The sequence below is a fragment of the Euleptes europaea genome, chromosome 6 (assembly GCF_029931775.1).
Source record: "Euleptes europaea isolate rEulEur1 chromosome 6, rEulEur1.hap1, whole genome shotgun sequence".
NCBI classification, from domain to species: domain Eukaryota; kingdom Metazoa; phylum Chordata; class Lepidosauria; order Squamata; family Sphaerodactylidae; genus Euleptes; species Euleptes europaea.
Genome location: NC_079317.1, coordinates 97,535,540 through 97,557,315, shown reverse-complemented (window position 1 = coordinate 97,557,315; position 21,776 = coordinate 97,535,540). Strand labels below are relative to the sequence as shown.

Below are 21,776 nucleotides of genomic sequence, written 5' to 3'. Positions count from 1 at the left end.
CAAATAAACTGCTATCAGGAATTTTACCTGATTCTAGTATAGTCAAAAAAATGTCTTGTGGGCAGACCAAAGCTGCCAGCATTGCCGAAAATGTTTTGGCTCCAAAATCCCTAGAACTGTTTTTGGAAGACATAGGCCATTAACGCATGGCTCCTTTGTGCCTGTAAAGGTGCATGCTTTTTTAAAGTGGGAACTCATAAGAATTTCCTTTTGGGACATGATAGACTTCACTAATCCCCCTGTCATCACCACTATCCCTTGAAAAGGAACTGATCTGTAAGAGGGATAGAAACCCTCCTTGTCTACAAAGCCTTTGCAGAAGCTCCAAAGTATTACAGTAAAACGAAACAAGATGCAGCTGCTAATTTTTTTTTTATTTTGTCATTTATCCAAAGTCAAATATTTCTCTAGGAAATGTTTTACAATATGACATCACAGCAGAAAGAAAAGACAAAAAGAGGTTTATCATGGGTAACTGTGTAGAAGATCAATGTAAACAATCGACAACATTTTATTTTGTTCAAAATTCCAATTAGATATCTTAATTTATAACCAAGTATAAATACATTATCTTTCAGGACTGATTTATTTCTTCTGAAGAAACTGTTGTAGATATAGTGTCAAGACCACCAGTTTCTGCAAAATAAAAATAAAAAGATATTAAAATGTGTGCAATAGATACATCAAAGAATGAAGGAGGAAAGATTGTTTAGTCTCAAATGTGGACAACAAGCATTCATTTCTAAGTGATAGAAGGCAAGAAGGTCTTATACATTTTCCCTCAGAAAATCAGGCAAATACGTATATTTGTATTTTGCAACGTAATTCCTTGACTATATACTAACAGTGAAGTTGCAGCTGTGTAGATGCAAGGCTAACGCCCTTACTGGGCCACAAAGACCTGGTTCAGGGCTAAAATTAAATGGTAAACCCTGCATATATACAAGAAAACTAGAGTGAGGACAAAAAGTCTGAGCATGCCCACTCAAACCAAAGAAGGGTTGTCGAATAACGGAGAGGTGAGTGACGTGTTGGAATATAATGATACATTTCTACGATGCAGTTACTGTATTGTAGTTACTGCAGTGTTTCTTTTGGGACAAAAGTAGTTTGCTCTAGTCCTGTTGTACATTACTCACAGGAGAATTTTACTCAACTGTGGTGGTTTCAAAACTTTGCATTTGTTTGCTATTGCAGCATACCCTCAGCAAGGCAAATAAAATACTTTATTGACCAGAAGAGGATGCATGGATTTGGGCAGTTTTCAAGATTTTTCACTTATCACTTGTTAAAGAAGAATGCCTCAGAAAAATTGTCTTTAGAATTTGGAATAGAATTTTGAAATTATAATCTCAAAACCATTGTGTCTGTCAGAGGATCAGTAGGAATTAGAATGTCCGTCTGCATCGTGGTACAATAGAAATATATTACTAGTGGTACCACTTACTTTGCACCAACTGTACACTATATCCTTGACAGAAGAAAGCAGTGATGCAATCTCTGACTTTCAGCCAGATGGAGCATGGATCTGTTCCAAATACCTGTACAAACCCACACACACCCATCCATTTTCAAAGTTGTAAAGAACAATATAAACAAACATTAAAGTATATTTCCTTTGATCACTAAGCGATCATAATAAATGTATGTTCTCTGTCATAACTCTTCCTTCAAAAGCAAATATGGGCTTTTCCCCTACCCCCACATACATTTTTGAAGGAGGGGACATGAAAGGAATGGAAGGGAACTGTTGTTGGGGAAAATTTTGCCAGTTGCATTTTGTCACCTTCCTGCCTGCAGGCATAAGGGCTAAGAGAGGCTTTGGTCATGAGCTGAAGGCCATGTGCTCTTGGCCCTTTGGATTAGCCAATGGCTCACAACCTCTGCTTTCAAATGAGTCAGTCTCTGGATCCGGAACTGCCCCAAGACTGGAATGTAGTTTGTCATTTTCTTCGTTGGTTTATTTATATTGTCTCTCTTTTACTGTTGTAAGCTGCTTTGGATCCCTTAAAAAAAAAACACCCCAGAATATTTAAATATATACATTTTAATATAATATCTATAGGAAGACCTCATGCTTTATAGAAATGTTGCCTTTGCACAGCAATATCAATCCAAAGATATAATTTAATATTTTTCTAGTTTTCCCTTATGCTGATATTGTTTCAGCCTATGTCTGTCCCATGGCGCAGAGTGGTAAGCTGCAGTACTGCAGTCAAAAGTTCTGCTCACAACCTGAGTTCGATCCCGACAGGAGTCAGTTGCAGGTAGCCGGCTCGAGGTTGACTCAGCCTTCCATCCTTCCGAGGTTGGTAAAATGAGTACCCAGCTTGCTTGGGGGTAAAGGGAAGATGACTGGGGAAGGCACTGGCAAACCACCCCGTAAACAAACGTCGGGATATGACATCACCCCATGGGTCAGGAATGACCCAGTGCTTGCACAGGGGAGCTTTACCTTTTTAATGGTCTGTCCAGAGGCAATATCTCTCTGAATACCAAGTGCTGAGGGGGCCAACAATGCAGGGGGATTTAGCCTCCATTAACTGGTTACAGATTTCCCAGGAGCACCTGGCTGGCCACTGTGTAGGGTTGCCACCCCCCCGGGGGGGGGCAGAGAATGCCCTGCTCCTGCCTCTTGTTTCCCACCACTCCTTAGAACATCAGCAGGAGAAAATTAAAAAATAATGGCCATCAGGCCAATAGCATAATGTCACTTCCATGGAAAACCTGGAAGTAAAGTCAGTCCCTTCTGGGTTTTCCCCAGAAAAGATGCCACACTATCACTGATGCCCCTCCCCCATGTCTTCACGCCCTGGTCTCTTGCTAGTTGCCATGTCATACCTGGCAGCCCTCCCACTGTGGGAAACAGGATGCTGGACTAGATGGACCACTGGTCTGATCCAGCTCTTCTTATGTTTTTACAGATATTTTTTGTTACACAGATATTACTAATATTTCATATCATAGCTTCAACCGTTTGAATAATTGTGCTGTAACAAATCCTCATCAGGGGACATAATAAATTGAATGAGTCAAAGTTTGCTGCTCTTCGAAAGTACTTTAAATATAGGATCTCTGATGATGTAGTATGGAGAGGTCCTCTGTAAAATAGCAGTGATGGTGCTGTGTTTGTGCTGTCCTTGCGGCTGCATAAGGCTGATTCATCTGTGAACACCTTGTTGTATCTCAGCCTGTGAGTCCGTAATTCCATATTGAGAAAATATGTGCTGCAGAATTGGCTGGCTTTGAATCAAAGGCTACCTCATTGCTAACAGTACTATCATAATGCTTGCAATTACAGAGCTAGCCCTTTCATCTCGACATCATTATTCCCTCCCAGTACAAACAGTTTCTATACAGCACACATTTCAGGAGACAATTTCACACAGCCTAAAAAACCTGATGATATTTTGGAATGACACAAGAAACGAATTTTCTGAAATAATTAGGAACCCATTTAGAACTGGGAAATTTCCTTCTTTGATTTTTTTATACTAAAACTTCAAGTAAAATGTTGAGACAATGCTAAGTCGGAAGGGAAATTTAGCATTATCAAAGATGGTAATTAAATATCACATTGAATTCATAACATCTGTCTAAGCTGAGAAGCAATCAAATTTTGCCACTAGGACTGAACTACTCCAGAATAAACAATGTGACAGTTTTAAAGCAATGGAACGTACAGCACTATTGTGACAAGATCAGTAAAGTATAACTTAAATATTATAGGTGAGAAAAAAAACTGAAGGGCTATCTTTTTATAAGGAATTGCATGACAAGCTGCTTCTGCCCATTTTACAAAAATTCCCAGGAAGGCAGAAAAAAAATCCTATCTAATTATTTTTTTTAGCAGATAAAAATAGTCAGATCATGGAGAAGGTTGCAAACTTTTAAAAAGGTCCCCTGTGCAAGCACCAGGTCATTCCTGACCCATGGGGTGACGACACCCCGACTTTGTTTACGGGGTGGTTTGTCAGTGCCTTCCCCAGTCATCTTCCCTTTACCCCCAGCAAGCAGGGTACTCATTTTACCGACCTCAGAAGGATGGAAGGCTGAGTCAACCTTGAGCCTGCTGTCTGAAACCAACTTCAGTTGGGATTGAACTCAGGTCGTGAGCAGAGCTTGGACTGCAGTACTGCAGCTTACCACTCTGCGCCACGGGGCTCATTGCAAAATTTTACATAGTAGCAAAATCTATTAATGCTTCATTGAGGAAGAAGTTATGTTTTATTGTATTAAATTCTAATTTTTTACTTGGGATTTGTAGTAGTTGTACACCATGTGATCAGAAATTACTGTTTATTGGAATTATTGTTATATGTCTATATTTTAATTATACTTGACCATGATAATAAATGCATTCATACAGAAGGCAAAATCCTAAACCATGGGTTAAATGATGATGGGCGTTGAGTAAAATAGCCCACTGCTTTTGAGTAAAGCAATAGTATTTTTACCCTTTCAAAACCCGCCTGTTAGATTCCTAGATCTGAAAACTGCAGTGCTTATTCTCTTGAGCCACACATTATCACCAATGCTTACAGTTGTAAGCTAGATGACCAAGGTGTAAGGCTTCCACAAGAGGAACATGAAACAAAGCTTTATTGTATCAATTCTGGTCAGTCCTGAACCCAGGGCCTTAGCATCATACTCAGGGTCGCTTTTCTGGTAAGCAATTCTGAGAAAGAGGCCGCTTTCAGGAGACAATTGTTTCTCACGTACTCACCTCCCTTGAGTACTATGATTAGCTCCAGCTGACCCTACAGGCCTGTAAATATCTCCTACCTATTCCTGTTCTCCACTGCATGGCCCCTCTGTCATACTCCATGTTCTCAGTTCCAGTATCCAGGTGTTAATCTACTTGGAAGGATATCCTAAGTATCAGTCCTAGCTTCATCTCTGATTATGTCTCATCTGACTTCTACAATTGTGTCACCATGAAGTTAGTGATTGTTGCTGACATTGTATATAGCTTAATATCACCATTAGGAAACTTCTGAAAATTAGGTTCATGGGTATGTATTAGCAACGCTGGAATCTAAGTGCTGAATTCTAAAATATTCCAGAAACCTAAATAGGCCCAGTTTATACTTAAGAATCTGATTTAAGTAAGGACTGTATAATAAGATATTCAACATGACAAAGCTATACTACTAACCTTTAAGATGTAAGTAGGTCAAAAATTCAATTACTGTACGCACAACATTGTCATCTGTCTGTGGTCTTCCAAAAGTACCTGGAAAACATTGATCAGGAATTACTGCATTCACTATTTAGGTAACGGAATCCAGATTGGAGGGGCGGGACTAAACACAATAAAAGTACATTTGAAGATTACAGAGACATTTAAGATTAAAAGGAATATATAAAATCCACAACAAGTATCCTGAACATTTATAACCATCATTCTATAGGACAGTTAGAGTCCATACATAGAGTTTGTACATCAAAGGTCTCAGTGACTATCAGTCGATGGGGGACCTAGATGGTTTGTGATTGCCTTACGTTTGGTAAATGCGATAAACAAAAATTTTGCTACTGCAAGTGAGACCTCCACATTTTTGTTCTCCAAGAAATATCTTAATAAAAATACCCTCAGATTGATGTATGGGGCTTCCGGTTAGGTTAAATCGCTGTAAAAAAGGTTCAATTAACCACTTTCTTTCAGAGGCATATCAAACACAATGAAATAATACATGAGAAACTGTCTCTATGGAGACACTTGAGCAGGGACAGAGTCTCATGGAGCGGGGAGTATGATGGAATCTACCGTATAGTAGCGAGGAGGGAAAGGCATCAAATCTTGCCCTTGAAAGGGCCCATCTATGGTTTGGGTTGGAAATATTGACCACATATGAAGCTGGAGCCAACCCGAGCTAGGTTTCAGTTGGTTGTAGAGAGGGGGTAAGGTGGCATGCTCTGTTTGTAGCTAAATATCGATAAGGCATTGATGGACCACACTTTTTGCTTTTTTAAATCCTTCTTCCAGAAGTTCTGGTTAGCAGTTCAATCAAAATTCCTGAGAGCTGTCTTACACTTGCCTCGTTGTGTGCCTAACGCACTCATCCGACTGGAGTCAGGAATGGTGAGGGTAGAATAAAGAGTCCGCCTTGCCTCCATCATTCCATGGCTTAAATTAAATTTAAATCCCCAAGGCTTGATTCCATTTATTCTGCAGGACAATTTTCAGTCCCTGTGGCTTAAAAGACGAGAAACCTCAGGTTTCTCTCCAGATCCCGCAGCTACTAAAATCTGGTGTACCCGGCTAGGAAAAGAATAAGCAGTTCAATGTACTATATAAAGGGGTCTTCATTAAGCCTACGATGTCTTGCATTTTTAACCTTATCTTTTAGACATGCATTTTTGAAAATAGGTACAGGTTACTATGCTCTGTATGTGTATTTGCTGGTCATTGACTTTATTTTTAAAGATGTGATTTGATTTACATTGAAAAGATGATGCACAGTTCTCTACTTATGATTGGTCTATATTAAAAACACAATAACGTTGATCATTTTAGTATCTTTCTCCAGTAGTGGAGTTTCTTTTCAAAACCAGGTCAGTTGCCTTTAAAAAAACACCATAAAATAGCCTAATGCAGTTACTGACCTCCAGGAGTCACTGCATGCTGACAATCGTTGAGCATCAGTTTAATTTCTAAAAAGAAGGAGCCTGTATATGCATAGGTGAGGTGACTTGTCCTGCTTGAGCTTCTCACAGCTTAAAGTATCATGGGGAGCATTCATCTCCCCAAACCCAATCCAGCTCCCCTCCCAATCCAGGACTAGTGTGTAAAGTCTCTGGCCTTTTAGCAGCTAAAGAAGTTTGAGGAGAAGAGGATTTAATAGGATCAGAGGATCCTAATTATTTGCATCTCCTAGGACTCTTTCTACAGCAAAAAGGGCACAGCCCTCAGCAACTTAAAGTATTGTGGTACAGGAGACTGAAGCTGAGGACTCATGTCTAATGGTCAACCCCCCCCCCAATTTTCCATATAGCGTAGGGAGCAAAAGGTAAAGATATCTCCTTCCAGCACTGTTTATTATTATTTATAGAAACATTTATACCCCACCTTTCCTTGTGGTTCAAGACAGCTTACAATAATAGTTAAAAACATATCCAGTTAAAACCAGAATAAAATCACAAACCTCCAGTTCTCTCACTCTAGTTCTCTGATTAAGATAGGTGAGCAAGAAAATGCCTCTCTCTGAATCTCTGCTGTCTGTACTGTAGCATGCAACAGAGCTCTCTTAAGCTAGACTGCTGAAGTTTAGGGCTAGGTGGACCAGAAATAGTGGAGACAACTGTTTATTGCTAACCCTCTCATCAATTCCTAATTTTCCTGGATTTTGAAGTTATTTTCACTTATATGAATTGTTTTACTTAAACATACAGTAAACTATTGCTCAGTCATTTCCCTGTCGTCCTGAATATTGTTTCTCTTCTGTGATCTTCCTCATATCTGGTACCTGAACTATATAAATATAGTCATCACATCATCATTTCAATTTACTTCATTTATAGGCCACCTTTCTGCTGAGGCTCAAGGAAGATTACAAAACATTCATTATATAATAGAAGCTCCACCAGCATGGAAATTAAGCCACCATAGGCTCACCATGTAGGCTCAGGGTATTGTTACCAAGTTCCTCCATCTCCTTGCATTTCTAAACAGTTGTAATACTGTATCCTTGGAATTAGACTAGATGGTACAGATGATCAGCCTTCTACTTAAAGCCACTTTATGCAAAGCTGTCAAACACCTGCTGCCCTGAATATTCCAGTTAAATTTGCCCTGGCGTAGATCTCCCCACAAAAAAATAGACTCGAGAGGTACATCACAGCATCCACAGCTTCATTTGATCTAAATGAAAACTGTAGTTCAGAATTAAGGGACTGATGCAGAGTTCTAAAACCCGTGCAAAATTCCAAACAGCGCTAGGGAGAGGGGGACTAAGGATACAAAACTCTAGGGGTCCAGGTTGCCCTAGGGACGCAGGCAAGGGAGCTAGCAGTACGCATCTTCATACGTGTAGGTGTTCAGAATGTAAGAGGGCCCCTTCTTAAGGATAGTCCCAAAGTGACATTTTGTCTCAGGGTTTGTGGTGATTCTTGGTATCCCCCAACTCCAGTGGAATTTACTATGACTGGATACTGTTTATTAGATAGGGTGATCTGAAAGAGCTTTCTCAAAGGGGAAAGTATACCTTCTTTAAATATTAGCGTGATAGTATTGTTTACTGTGGCTAAATATTTTATTTACAAAATAATTTCATACAAAAACATCTTATCTTCATAATTCTTAGTTATGAGTAAGGCTGTGTTTATCCTACAGCTCCATGATAACAGAATTGGTCAGTGTGTACTTCCTCATCAAAAGAAGGATGAGTGTGTTCAGCTTTGTTGTCAAAAGAAGGATGTGTTCAGTTAATTTGTGTAACATGTTAATATGTTTAACATACACACACACATATATATATAAACCAGATTGCAAGGGCCATTCATAATATTTCAAGGGTTTGCAGATGATACTAAATTGGGAGGGGTAGCAAATACGGTAGAAGACAGAGCCAAGATGCAGGATGATCCTGACAGGCTGAAGAAGTGGGTTAGAACTAATAAAATGCACTCCTACAAAAACAAATGTTCTGAATTTAGGTAGGAAAAATCAAATGCATAATTATAAGATGCAGGAGACTTGTCTGAGCAGTAGTGTGTGAGAAAAGGATCTTGGGGTCTTCGTTGACCAAACACTGAATATGAGTCAACAGTGTGATGTGGTAGCTAAAAATGCAAATGCGGTCTTGGTCTGCATCAACAGAAGTATAGTGTCCAGATCATGCGAAGTGATGGTATCGCTTTACTTTGCTCAGGTTAGACCTCACCTAGAGTACTGTGTTCAGTTTTGGGCACCACAATTTAAGAAAGATGTAGACAAGCTGGAACGTGCCCAGAGGATGGTGAGGGATCTGGAGACCAAGTCCTAGGAGGAAAGGTTGAAGGAGCTGGGTATGTTTAGCCTGAAGAGAAGACTGAGAGGGGATATGATAACCATGTTCAAGTACTTGAGGGGCTGTCATATAGAGGATGGTGCCGAGTTGTTTTCTGTTGCCCAAGAAGGTTGGACCAGAACCAATGGGTTGAAATTAAAGCAAAAGAGTTCCCATCTAGACATTAGGAAGAATTTTCTAACAGTTAGAGTTTTTCTTCAGTGGAACAGGCTTCCTCGGGAGGTGGTAAGCTCTCCTTCCCTGGAGGTTTTTAAGAAGAGGTTTAGATGTCCACCTGTCAGCAATGCTGATTCTGTGATCTTAGGCAGATGATGAGAGGGAGGGCATCTTGGCCATCTTCTGGTCACTGAGTGTGTGTGTGTGGGGGTAGTTGTGAATTTCCTGCATTGTGCAGGACCCTGGTGGTCCCGTCCAACTCTATGATTCTATGATTATATGTTCCAAAGAGAAAGATCAATGGGCAGCAGTATAACTGTAGCCTAAGGTTGTATGTACACATGTACTTAAAAAACAAACAAAAAAACCTCTTCAGCAAGCAAGCCGGTATCGTCAGCAAGGTGTATTCTACCAGCCCAATAACGTATGCAAAATTAGACAATTTTGCATAAAATGAATTGTTTTGCAGACTTTATTCTACTTCTGCTAACTTGGAGAGGGGATTACTATGCCCAAGTATAATGGTTCTTCTCACCGACTTCTGAAAATTCTTTTCACCCGTCACCAGTTTCTGAGATTTCACCACTAACAGATTCTCACTTCAATCAATGGGAGATAATAGAGCGAGATTGAAAGTACCAGTAAGATTAGAAACCTACATCAATGGCTGAATATATTTTAACAGGTAGTTAGGTTTTCTGTTTTTTGTACAGGTTTGTACAAAGAAAAATCTGGGTCAGGGAGCTCCACGCACTTGCAAAAGAGAAGCAAGATCTTTGCATAAGGTATTGTAACATTTTATTACAAGCCACAGTATTAATCTACCAAAGAAACAGATTGTGTACACTGCATTCATTCTGCATGTAAAATCTCTGAGACCTTGGGGAACTGCTGACAGTCAGAGTAGCCCTTGATAGACCAATAGTCTGACTTAATATAAAATTAAAGGCAGCTTTTTGTGGATCGTTGATTAAAATATTTATATCCTTTCCTCATGGCTCAAGACAGCTTACAAATCACAATATAAAACACTAAGGGCTTTTCCGCATTCGTATTTTCCTCTCTTTTGTGTTCCAGTTATTTTTTGTGGGGAAGGTTCAGTGCGTGTTTTGCTCCCTCTAGTGGTCGATTCGATATTGCATTTATTTATGTCCAATCAATGAAAGCCCTGGCAAATAGCTTGCAGCACCTCCTAAATATTTCTACAGATGGTGCCCCACTCACCTGTTCCACAGAGTGGGAGCTATAATAGAAAAGGCATGGACTTTAGTTGATGACGGGCAGGCTACTTTAAGACGGGGGGAGGGAAGCCAGTAGGTGGCAGCCTGAAGTTTATTATTGTTAAGATACAGGAACATATGGGAAGAGATAGTCTTTTTGACAGTATTAACTGTCAATGTTTTATACTAACGCTTCTTAAAATGTCCATTGGGAGAGAGAACTGTAGCTATCAAGGAAAGTTTGAGGAAAGTCCCTGAGAGGCAGAGAAACTCTCCATATAAATATCAGGTGGTAAAGAAGGCTATACAATCTGCTACCAGATTCCCATCCTTGCTGCCAGGTGACCAGAAAAATCTGAAACGATCCAAAGTTATCCATTTGGTGATCTCAGAAGGAGCCTCCCTTTAGGAAGGTGCCCAACATTGTTTGCTGGGCTGCTGTTCTGCTATTTCTGAAAGACACACAAAGGAAGGAGGTAATTCCATTACCTGCTTTTATATTTTCTTCAGGCTGTATATCACGTTTGCCAGCTAGACCATGCTTGTCATTAAAAACTCTGTTGATTGCATCTGTTGAAAAAATGAGATACAAGAAAGGTTTTATTGCTTTATAACAGTGCAGCGTGTCAGGAGAGTCATAAATATCACAATACTTGACTAAGAGTAATAAAAACTCCCCCTTTTTTTTGAACACGAACGTAACAGACATTTTGCAATGGAATGATGCAAGATTAACGAATGAAAAGATGAACTTCACTTCACATCAGTTGTCTGACAGCAACACCGGCACGTAATTAGCGGCACCAGCACAACGTTGCCCATTGCAGTGGTGCAGCTGTTTGGTTATCACATTCCAGCCACCTATGCATTGGCTCAGCCAATCGAGGAACTGAGCCATCACTGTTGAATTTTAGAAAGCACCTCCTTTGGAATATAGCCCTTCTTTGTGCACTCCTGCAGAGCCTTGGCTGAAAGAGGGGAGCACAATAGGGGCACAAAGTATGCAGCCCATTGGTGTCAAGTTTTTAAAAGTGTGATTTTACTATTCTTCCCTTGGTTTTTAAGAATAAATTGTCAGTTGCTTTGACAGTAAACTGCAGTTAGTTTACATGAATAACCTCCAAAAGCCATCTTACATTCCCCAGGCAGCGCTTCTCTCCCCCTTGCACTGGGCATTTCCTTGAGCAGCTGTTCAATACGACCTGAAACAGATGACGGCTATTACCCAACCTTAGAGAAAACGGAACTAGAAAAGTAGATCTCCCCTGTACAGCATGGAGAATTGTCTGCCCACAGTCTATTTTTGTCACTGTTCATTTGAAGCCAACCAATAGAACACACACATCTGATATGTATCTTTTATAGTTCACTTTTTATAGGTATGTCAAAGACCCTCGCCCCATTATGGCCTTTACGTTCCCCCACCCCCAGTATTCTCAAATAATTGTAACCAAAATGCTGTGAGACTTACTCTTTGACAAGTTTTTTTGGGGGGTTGTTTGTTTTTTATTAAATGCGGCTTAGCTAAAATTGCAGCACTGTAAAGTATGTGTAGAACATTATGGTGCACTTAATTTCAACCTGATTGTTGACTGTTCTTTGAGGCAGTAGTTTTTCAAAACACAAAACATCTCCAGTACTCATTCAAATATTTTCCTTTATGTTACATTGTAGTATCAATACATTTCCCAGAAACAGCCTCTGTATTCTATATTATTGTAGGAGAGTAGTTCCTACCTCAAAAAAAGTGCAAAAAAGCAGGGGGGGGGAAGAAAAGTGTGTACTTCTGATTTCTTTTTATAGCAGCTCATAATTGAAGTAAAAATAAGAAATGGTCTTATAACACTTTCTTTCCTTTCCTCCTGCTCCTCCTTCACAATAAATGCTGCAAAACTTGTTGCTGAATCAGACCAGAATTTGTAGAGCAGCAAAAAAAGAAAAGAAAAGAGGGGGCTTTTGTCATATGAAAGCACTCTATAGTTGTTTATGTATGGATACTTTCACTCATGTTTGCCCCCGGTCTGAATCAGTTGTTCCTTTGAGTTATGCATGAGTTTTCCATCCATTAGAGATGACCTCTTGTCCAGCACTCACAATGTCTGGGTATTCCCATTCCAGTTAACCCCACTCTTCCATCTTACCTGAGCAAACCCAGGGTGAAATCCCTATGCATAAGACAAAGTGAGGGACACGCAAGCTTGGTTTCGCTCACAGCCAATTACAAAGCAGCACATCCAGAGGCAGGGATTCAAATCCTGCTTCCTCGGAGCTCGTTCTGAGCAGAAGAAAGGCTTTTTAAAACCAAAGATTTCTCCCCCCCTTTCCTTTCAGATTGCTCCTTTTGTTGTTGTTCTTCTTAAAAGGCTTTTTATGAGGCAGTTGGGTTTGGGGGAAGGATTTTCTCTTACAGTAAACTCTACAAGTAAGCCAATTACAATGCAGCATTTAAAGGGGCAGGGACCTGATCTGAGCTTGGAGACTGCTGGTGCATAGAATCCCAACAGGAAAGTGTGGGTCCAGCAAGCAACAAACCTCAGGTAAAACTCCCATGCATAAACAACCTAAAACTGCACACACAAAAAGTTGTACTACAGACATTTCACACTGGCCTCTGTCCTTTACTAGAGTGCTGACCACCACTAGACTTATCACTTGTTCCTTATTATTTATTTCAGAAATACTCATGGAAAAGAGATGCACCACAAATGTAACAGTGCTTCATAAGGATAGCATATTCTAATCAAGTACTAGTAATATTCTGACATATGTGAAGTCTTATGCTCTCACGATGTGCTCTTTATTTCAGAGTTCTTTAGGAAGCATCCTTAGGCCTCCACCTCTAGGGAATTTTTAATGGGCCTCCTCTTTTCCATATAAAGAACACCTTCAGTTTTCACAGCTGCAGCTTCAAGGAGGGGAAAAAAGGAATTTAAAGTAACTCCCTGAAAGAAACCTTGTCATAAAAACAGAGGGTATACTAGTGCTGTATACACTACCGTTTAAAAAAGAAAATCAAAGACTGATAAGAGTATCTAATCTAGCTACAGCTTCAAAGAAGAGAAGCTGAAAACCTCTGCGTCAATTTCACCTCATGTAGTAAATCTATAGTTTCAAACCCAGGAAATAAAAGAAGAAGGCAGGCAGTTTTGAACAGGTAATTCTGGAGGTATAGCCAGGTAATAAAGAGGGACAGGGTTCAACACTCTTGCCAAATATAGCACAAACCCCACCTCCAAACTGGATGAAGCTCTAAAAACTGAAACAGATCAAAAGTTTAAAAGCCTAGGATTGTGCGAGGAGGTGAGAGAAGGCATCCAATGGTCTAGAAGAAATGACTTCGGGTGAGGGAGTGAATGCTATCAGTACTGGAGAAAAACATTAGAGTAAATGTAGGCTTAATTTTTCCTATGTCCAAGAGCAGGCTTGTGAACCTTGCTGTGAATCCTCACCTTTGGGCCACCACTTTGCCCGCTTCCCTGTGGAAACACTAAATGGCGCACCTGATCATCGCTGTGAAAATTATTTCCCAAATGTACGTACCATATAATATTATATAGCACAAGCTCAGGGCACAAACCAACCTAAGTCCTGTTCCGTTGTTTTCAAGGGGAATCAGTCGTTAATAACTTTTGCTGGATCGTGCCCTGAATGGTTGTAGGTTGACAGAAATAGGTCATCCTTGCTACTCAGTCACCAAAAGGAAAGAAAGGAAAGCAGAAAACAGAAGGGTACTCTTTTCAAGAATGATGTTCTCACTATTTAGGAAATAAAATGAATTAATCTGACAAACCTGCCCAGAGATGCCAGTGTGTACATTTATTACATTTGTGAAACAGCATTGCTTTAGAACAGTAATATGAACTTTTGACACCAAGCTGGGAGGGCACCATTGCAATCCTAAACCCCACTGAATAGACCAGAGTAGGCATGCTTTGGATGGCACTGTAATTGTCATTCAAAATATTCAAATGAAGGTGAGTAAAACAAACCAGGCAGTGTAGTAATTAGATCACAATGAGTAGTCGTGTTAGTCTGTCCCTAGCAGCAGAAAACAGTAGGAGTCCAATAGCACCTTAAAGACTAACAAAATTTCTGGCAGGGTATGAGCTTTCTTGAGCCTAAATTTTGTTAGTCTTTAAGGTGCTACTGGACTCCTACTCTTTTCTACTGCTAGTGTAGTAACTGAGTTATTTGCAGTATAATCCTATTATACTAATGAGATGGAAGTGACTCTGCACAGCCTTGCACTGTTAGCACCCTTCTAGATAGGGATGAGAGCTAGCAGGCAAAGTTACAGTTGTAGTATGCTGAAAGCCCTGCTATCTTTATGATACTTATTCTCTAGATTCAAATAATATAAAACATTTGGACTCACGTGGGCCAAGCAGATAACCAGCACTATTCATAGTCCAGCCCCTTTTCTCTTTAGCCTTACAGAAGGAAACAAATTGCAAGATTATAAGGTACTCATATTACACAAAGTTTCATTTAAAAGACTAGGCTGGGGAAACAGATGATCTATAAGAGGCTGATCATATGTTCTGTAAAATAAATCTCCCACTTCTAAACCTGTGAATGCAAAATAAATATGTTGTTGTATTTAATTTGGATAGTCTGCTGGAATTTTCTGAACATAAATGAGGGATATTATCTGGTTTAACTTAAATTATATGCGGTTTTGTAATAATTTGACTATTCAGGATACATGGAATTGATTTTAATAAGTCTTGGTGTATCACTGATACACAATACATTGATTTTAAAGAGTCTTGTTTCTGGATAAGAATGTTTAAGGCTTGCATCTGACACTAAATAAGAAGAAGAGTTGGTTTTTATACTATACTTTTCTCTATCTTGAAGGAGTCTGGGTGGGGTGGTGGCTTACTATCTCCTTCCCTTCTCTTCCCCACAACAGACACCTTGTGAGGTAGGTGAGGCTGAGAGAGTTCAGAGAGAACCCTGACTAGCCCAAGGTTGCCCGGCTGGCTTCTTGTAGAGGAGTGGGGAAACCAATCCGGTTCTCCAGATTAGTCCACTGCTCTTAACCACTATACCACTCTGGCATCAAAATTAGCCAGACCAGAAAACATTTACATAGCAAACACTCTAGATTCAGGTAGTTAGTAAACCTCTCAAGCGTTTACACCATTTTCTTATGAATTTCACTGCTTCATCAAATCACATATTTTTCCCCAGCAAAATAAAATCTTCAAGTTCAAATCTTTGCAAATATTCTGGTAAGTGCTTCCCCCACTGCATTTTGGTTATTAAGAAGCAAGTTATTGTAACAGCGGCGAGAGTAGTCTTGGCATCACTTTGGAAAACAAATAAGATCCCAAAACTTCAAACATGGTTAGATAAGTCCCTAGAATACATTACTATGGCACAATTAACAGAATATATGAAAGATAATACATGAGAACAGAATCATGAGAGATGGAAATCCTTTTATGAATATATTAAAAGCACCAGACAAAAGATCTAGTCAAATCAAATTACTATTATGTTAAGAAAATATGGAAGACGGTATTATAAAGAGGGGTAGTGATTGTTAGATACCAACAAAATTATATGTAAATAATATTATCTTCCCTTTCCCTATTTTTCCCCTCTGTATATCTACTTATTAATGAAAAGATAAAAAAAATATGCAATAATAAAAAAAGAAGCAAGTTATTTGCCTTTGTTTTTGTGCTGTCCTGGCTTATACTTAAAACATGAATTGGAAACTGACAAACTTTGGCCATTGACGCATGGGAAGTTTCGTCTTGGGTTTGCCGCTCTCTAGACGCACATTTCCCCCATCCCAATTCTCAAAACTCAACAAATAAGCCCCCACGCAGAGCTTTGAGAACTGGGATGGGGGAAACGGGCACCTGTGCAAAGTGCCGCCAAGCCGCAGCCGAATTATGGCAACCCCTTTGGGGGGTTTTCATGGCAAGAGACCAACAGAGGTGGTTTGCCAGTGCCTTCCTCTGCACAGCAACCCTGGTCTTCCTTGGCGGTCTCCCATCCAAATACTAACCAGGGCCGACCCTGCTTAGCTTCTGAGATCTGATGAGATCAGGCTCCAGAGCGGCAAATCCACTGGCCATCCTGCGAGCTGAGGCCGAGCCCCTGCGCAGCCGATTCAGCAAGCGCTACTTACGGACAACACCAGTCCGACCGTCTCCGAGAGGGCGGCGCAGAAGAGGAAGGAAACCAGCAGGAGCCCCGCGCACCGCGGCATCTGCAAGGAGACCAAGACCCGCGTCACCCCTCTCGCCTCCCCTCCCCAGAGGCTGGGAAGCGAGCGAGCCAACGCCCCCCCCCCCCGTCGCCGGCGATGCCTCTGGCTGTTTCTGCAGGGTCAGTTGGGAAGCTCGCGCAAAGCTGGGTTTTTAAAAACGCGACCTTCCAAATGCCTATTCACGGTCCCGATGCAAAAGGAGAAATCCCACATCACCCCGCCACCCCCTTCTTTGCATAGCCGTTAGCTTTGCATCGCAATCGCCGGTTGCATGGCTAACGCGCGGCCGTGATTTTGCATGCGCCCTTGAGGGGATTCCTCGCGGCGGCGGCGCGTCTGGCCGTTTCTGCAGGGTCAGTTTGGAAGCTCGCACAAAGCTGGGTTTTTTTTTTTAAAATGCGACCTTTAAAACGCCTATTCACGGGCCCGATGCAAAAGGAGAAATCCCACCCCGCCACCCCCTTCTTTGCATAGCCGTTAGCTTTGCATCGCAATCGCCGGTTGCATGGCTAACGCGCGGCTGTGATTTTGCATGCGTCCTTGAGGGGATTCCTCGCGGCGGCGGCGCGTCTTGCCGTTTCTGCAAGGTCAGTTTGGAAGCTCGCGCAAAGCTGGTTTTTTTTTCAACGCGACCTTTAAAATGCCTATTCACGGTCCCGATGCAAAAGGAGAAATCCCCCCCACCCCGCCCCCCTTCTTTGCATAGCCGTTAGCTTTGCATCGCAATCGCCGGTTGCATAGCTAACGCGCGGCTGTGATTTTGCATGCGCCCTTGAGGGGATTCCTCGCGGCGGCGGCGCGTCTGGCCGTTTCTGCAGGGTCAGTTTGGAAGCTCGCGCAAAGCTGGGTTTGTTTTTTTGTTTTTTGTTTTTTTAAACGCGACCTTTAAAATGCCTATTCACGGTCCCGGTGCCAAAGGAGAAATCCCACCCCACCCCGCCACCCCCCTTCTTTGCATAGCCGTGAGCTTTGCATCGCAATCGCCGGTTGCAGAGCTAACGCGCGGCCGTGCTTTTGCATGCTTCCTGGAGGGGATTCCCCGCGGCGGCGCAAAGGTCGCGTTAAAGGGGCTCCTAAGCAATGCGGTTCAGCAGGAAGAAATACAAAAAAAAATAATAATAATAAGATGCGGGGCGCTTCAGGCTGGAGCGCGCTGCTAACCTCCCCGCGCGAAGGGGCAGCGGCTTGCAGGAGTCCCCGGGGCTTGGCCCCCGCCGCCAGCTGCAGCCAGGGGAGGCCGGGCGCTTGTCCGGAGAGTACCTTGGCGCGCTCTGCTCGATCCCGGGCAGCGCTGGGGCAGGGGAGGGCTTCCTCGGGCGGTCGGGTCTCCCTCCGGGAACGGTCACTGCATGGCTGGGGCCAGCGGGCTGGAGGCGCCTCTGGAGAGAAGGGGGGGGTGCGTGGGAGGGGGTCTCAGTCGGCAGGGGCCCGTTCCCCCTCGGCTATTTATGGGCCGCCCGTTCAACGCGGGCAGGAGCGGCTCCTCTCTCCCCCTCTCCCTCTTTCTCTCCCCCGGGGGGAATCGAGAGCCGCCCACCCCCCTTGGCCATTTCCCCCTCGCCGCGGCAGTGCATTAGGAAGGGCAACAAATTACAGCAATTCAATTAGAGGCATTTACGCGGCAAGGCGTGGGCTGCAGATGGCGAGCAGCCCGGCCAATTACCTGTCATTACGCCCGGGGCCGAGCAGGGAAAAGGATGCTGCTCGAGGCGCAGAGACCCCCCCGCCCGCCTGCCCATCCATCCATCCATCCATCCATCCATCCATCCATCCATCTCCCCCCGGCGACTTCAGAAATTCTTTGTTGTTGTTCCGCAAGGAGGCGGCCAAATTGAAGAGAGCTCTCTCTTTGCAGGACCAGACATCAAGCCCAACAAGATGGGGAAGGAGGCTGATTAGGCGCCTTAATAAGACCCACAGCCGGTCCATTACAAAATTTGCTGGTGCTTTCAGGCAAAAGGCAGGATTTTCGGTTCCTTTTCTAGGAGCCCCATCAGCCTCCCAGACACCCAGATGGTACGGAGTGCCTTTCAAATGCCTTTGAATCACCAGAGAAGCCGTTTGCTTTTCCTAGGACATCAAGGTATCTGGTATTCAGGCGCAAGGCGGTTGGGCTTGGTTCCTTGCGAAGAATACGGATTGCTGTCCTAAACCTAAGTGTAATTACACTGTCGTGCTGGGAAAAGTGGAGGGCAGCAGGAAAAGAGAAAGACCCGACAAGAGATGGATGGACTCAATAAAGGAAGCCACGGCCTTCAGTTTGCAGGATCTGAGCAGGGCTGTCAAAGATAGGACATTTTGGAGGACTTTCGTTCATAGGGTCGCCATGAGTCGGAAGCGACTTGACGGCACTTAACACACACACAATTACACGGTCTCCAGGATCAGATTTCTTTGAAGCTGAAAACACTGGAAATTTATGGTATCTTTAAAAATAATGTGCTTCTGTCCAACAGAACACATTAAGGTGTTACCAGGTATAAGAGCAAGTATACAGGTGTGTGTTGTGTGTTAAGTGCCGTCAAGTCGCTTCCGACTCATGGCGACCCTATGAATGAAAGTCCTCCAAAATGCCCTATCTTTGACAGCCCTGCTCAGATCCTGCAAATTGAAGGCCGTGGCTTCCTTTATTGAGTCCTTGTTGGGTCTTCCTCTTTTCCTGCTGCCCTCCACTTTTCCTAGCATGACTGTCTTTTCCAGTGACTCTTGTCGTCTCATGACGTGACCAAAGTACGACAGCCTCAGTTTAGTCATTTTAGCTTCTAGGGTCAGTTCAGGCTTGATTTGATCTATAACCCACTGATTTGTTTTTTTGGCAGTCCACGGAATCCGTAACCCTCTCCTCCAACACCACATTTCAAAGGAATCTATTTTCTTCCTATCAGATTTCTTCACTGTCCAGCTGTCACACCCATACATAGTAATAGGGAATATGATGGCATGAATTAATCTAGTCTTGGTGGCCAGTGACACATCCTTACACTTCAAAATCTTTTCTAGCTCCTTCATGGCTGCCCTTCCCAGTCTCAATCTCCTTCTGATTTCTTGGCTGCAGTCTCCCTTTTGGTTAATGGTGGAGCCAAGGAATAGAAAGTCTTGAACCATTTCAATTTCCTCATTGTCAACCTTAAAGTTGTGTAATTCTCCTGTAGTCATTACTTTTGTTTTCTTGATGTTCAGCTGTAGTCCTGCTTTGGCACTTTCTCTTTTAACTTTTAGCAGTAGTCGTTTCAAATCTTCACTATTTTCTGCCAATAATGTAGTGTCATCAGCATATCTCAAGTTATTAATGTTCCTCCCTCCAATTTTCACCCCACCTTTATCTAAATCTAATCCTGCTTTCCTAATTATATGTTCTGCATATAGATTGAAGAGATAGGGAGATAAAATACATCCTTGTCTGACACCTTTGCCAATTGGAAACCATTCAGTTTCTCCTTATTCTGTTTTAACTGTGGCCTCTCGTCCAGAGTACAGGTTGCGCCTTAAAACGATCAGATGTAGTGGCACACCCATTTCCTTTAAAACCAGCCATAGCTTTTCATGATCCACACAGTCAAAAGCTTTGCTGTAATCTATGAAACACAAGCTGATTTTCTTCTGAAATTCTCTCGTATGCTCCAGTAACCAGCGTATATTTGCAATATGATCTCTAGTGCCTCTTCCTTTTCTGAAACCAGCTTGAACATCAGGCATTTCTCGTTCCATATATGGTAACAGCCTTTGCTGTAAGATTTTGAGCATCACTTTACTTGCATGAGAAATTAATGCGATGGTCCGATAGTTGCTGCAATCTTTGATGTCTCCTTTCTTGGGAATTGGAATGTAAATGGATCGTTTCCAGTCTGTGGGCCATTGTTTTGTTTTCCATATCTGTTGGCATATTTTTGTCAAGATTTTGAGGGACTCTGTTTCTGTGGCTTGGAATACTTCTATTGATATCCCATCTGCTCCTGGTGATTTGTTTCTCCCGATTACTCTCAATGCAGCTTTCACTTCACTTTCTAAAACTGTAAGTTCTTCTTCAAAAGACTCTTCTTGGAAAGAATCTTTTATCCTTTTATCTCTTTTGTATAGTTCTTCAGTGTATTGTTCCCACCTTTTCTTTATTTTGTCCTGTTCAGTTAATGTATTTCCATGCTGATCTTTCAGCATTCCTAACCTTGCTTTAAATTTCCCTTTGATTTCTCGGATCTTGTGGAACAGATCTCTTGTTCTTCCTTTTTCGTTGTTCTCTTCTATTTCTTTACACTGGTTATTATAATAGGTCTCTTTGTCTCTATGTGCTAGTCTCTGGAACGTTGCACTTAGACTTTTGATTCTATTTCTGTCACCTTCTACTTTTGCTTCTCGTCTATCTCTGGCAATTTTAAGAGTTTCCTCAGACATCCATCGAGGTTTTTCTTTTCTTTTGGCTACAGGAATAGTCTTTGCACATTCTTCCTTGATAATATCTCTAGTTACCACCCATAGTTCTTCAGGTTTACATTCACTTGAACTCAGTAATGCAAATCTGTTCCTTACATGGTCTTTAAACTCTTCCGGAATATTTCTTAGATTGTATTTTGGTGCTATGAATGTTTTGGTATTTTTCTTAAGCTTTAATTGGATTTTCAATATTAACAATTCATGATCTGTATCACAGTAAGCTCCTGGCCTTGTTTTGGCTGAGAGAATAGAGCTTCTCCATCTTCTGCTTCCAATTATATAATCTATTTGATTTCTATACTGGCCGTCTGGTGATGTCCATGTATACAATCGTCTATTTGGTTGCCTGAAACATGTGTTTGCAATGAACAGATTGTTGTCTTCACAGAATTCTACGAGGCGTTCTCCTGCTTCATTCCGTGCTCCTAGCCCAAATCTGCCAACAACATTTGATTCTGCTTTGTTTCCTACTTTTGCGTTCCAATCACCTATGATTATCAGCATATCTTGTTTAGGTGTCTGATCAATTTCTTCCTGAACACTGGCATAAAAACTTTCAATTTCTTCCTCATCAGCATCCGTAGTTGGGGCATAAACTTGAATGATACTTATGTTGACAGGCTTCCCATGAAGTCTGATTGATATTATTCGGTCAGACTTTGCATTATAGTTCCTGACTGCCTTTGCTACATCTTGCCTCACTATTAAAGCAACTCCGTTTTTTCTCTTTTT

At 41.9% G+C, this 21,776-nt stretch overlaps 1 protein-coding gene across 2 annotated transcripts; it reads right to left on the bottom strand.

Annotated features, from left to right (window-relative positions):
• Positions 1 to 372: 372 nt before the first annotated feature.
• Positions 373 to 16,616, bottom strand: GAL (galanin and GMAP prepropeptide). 2 transcript variants are annotated; one of them, XM_056851808.1, is made up of 6 exons: positions 16,536 to 16,616; positions 14,763 to 14,817; positions 11,524 to 11,589; positions 10,877 to 10,957; positions 5,159 to 5,236; positions 373 to 636 (listed from the first exon to the last, which is right to left on the bottom strand). In XM_056851808.1, exons 1-6 carry the CDS (start codon positions 16,614 to 16,616, stop codon positions 575 to 577), a joined length of 423 nt encoding a protein of 140 aa, XP_056707786.1. In that variant the 3' UTR covers positions 373 to 574. The 2 variants fall into 2 exon arrangements, with proteins under 2 accessions (XP_056707786.1, XP_056707787.1); XM_056851809.1 differs by lacking the exon at positions 11,524 to 11,589.
• Positions 16,617 to 21,776: the final 5,160 nt, after the last annotated feature.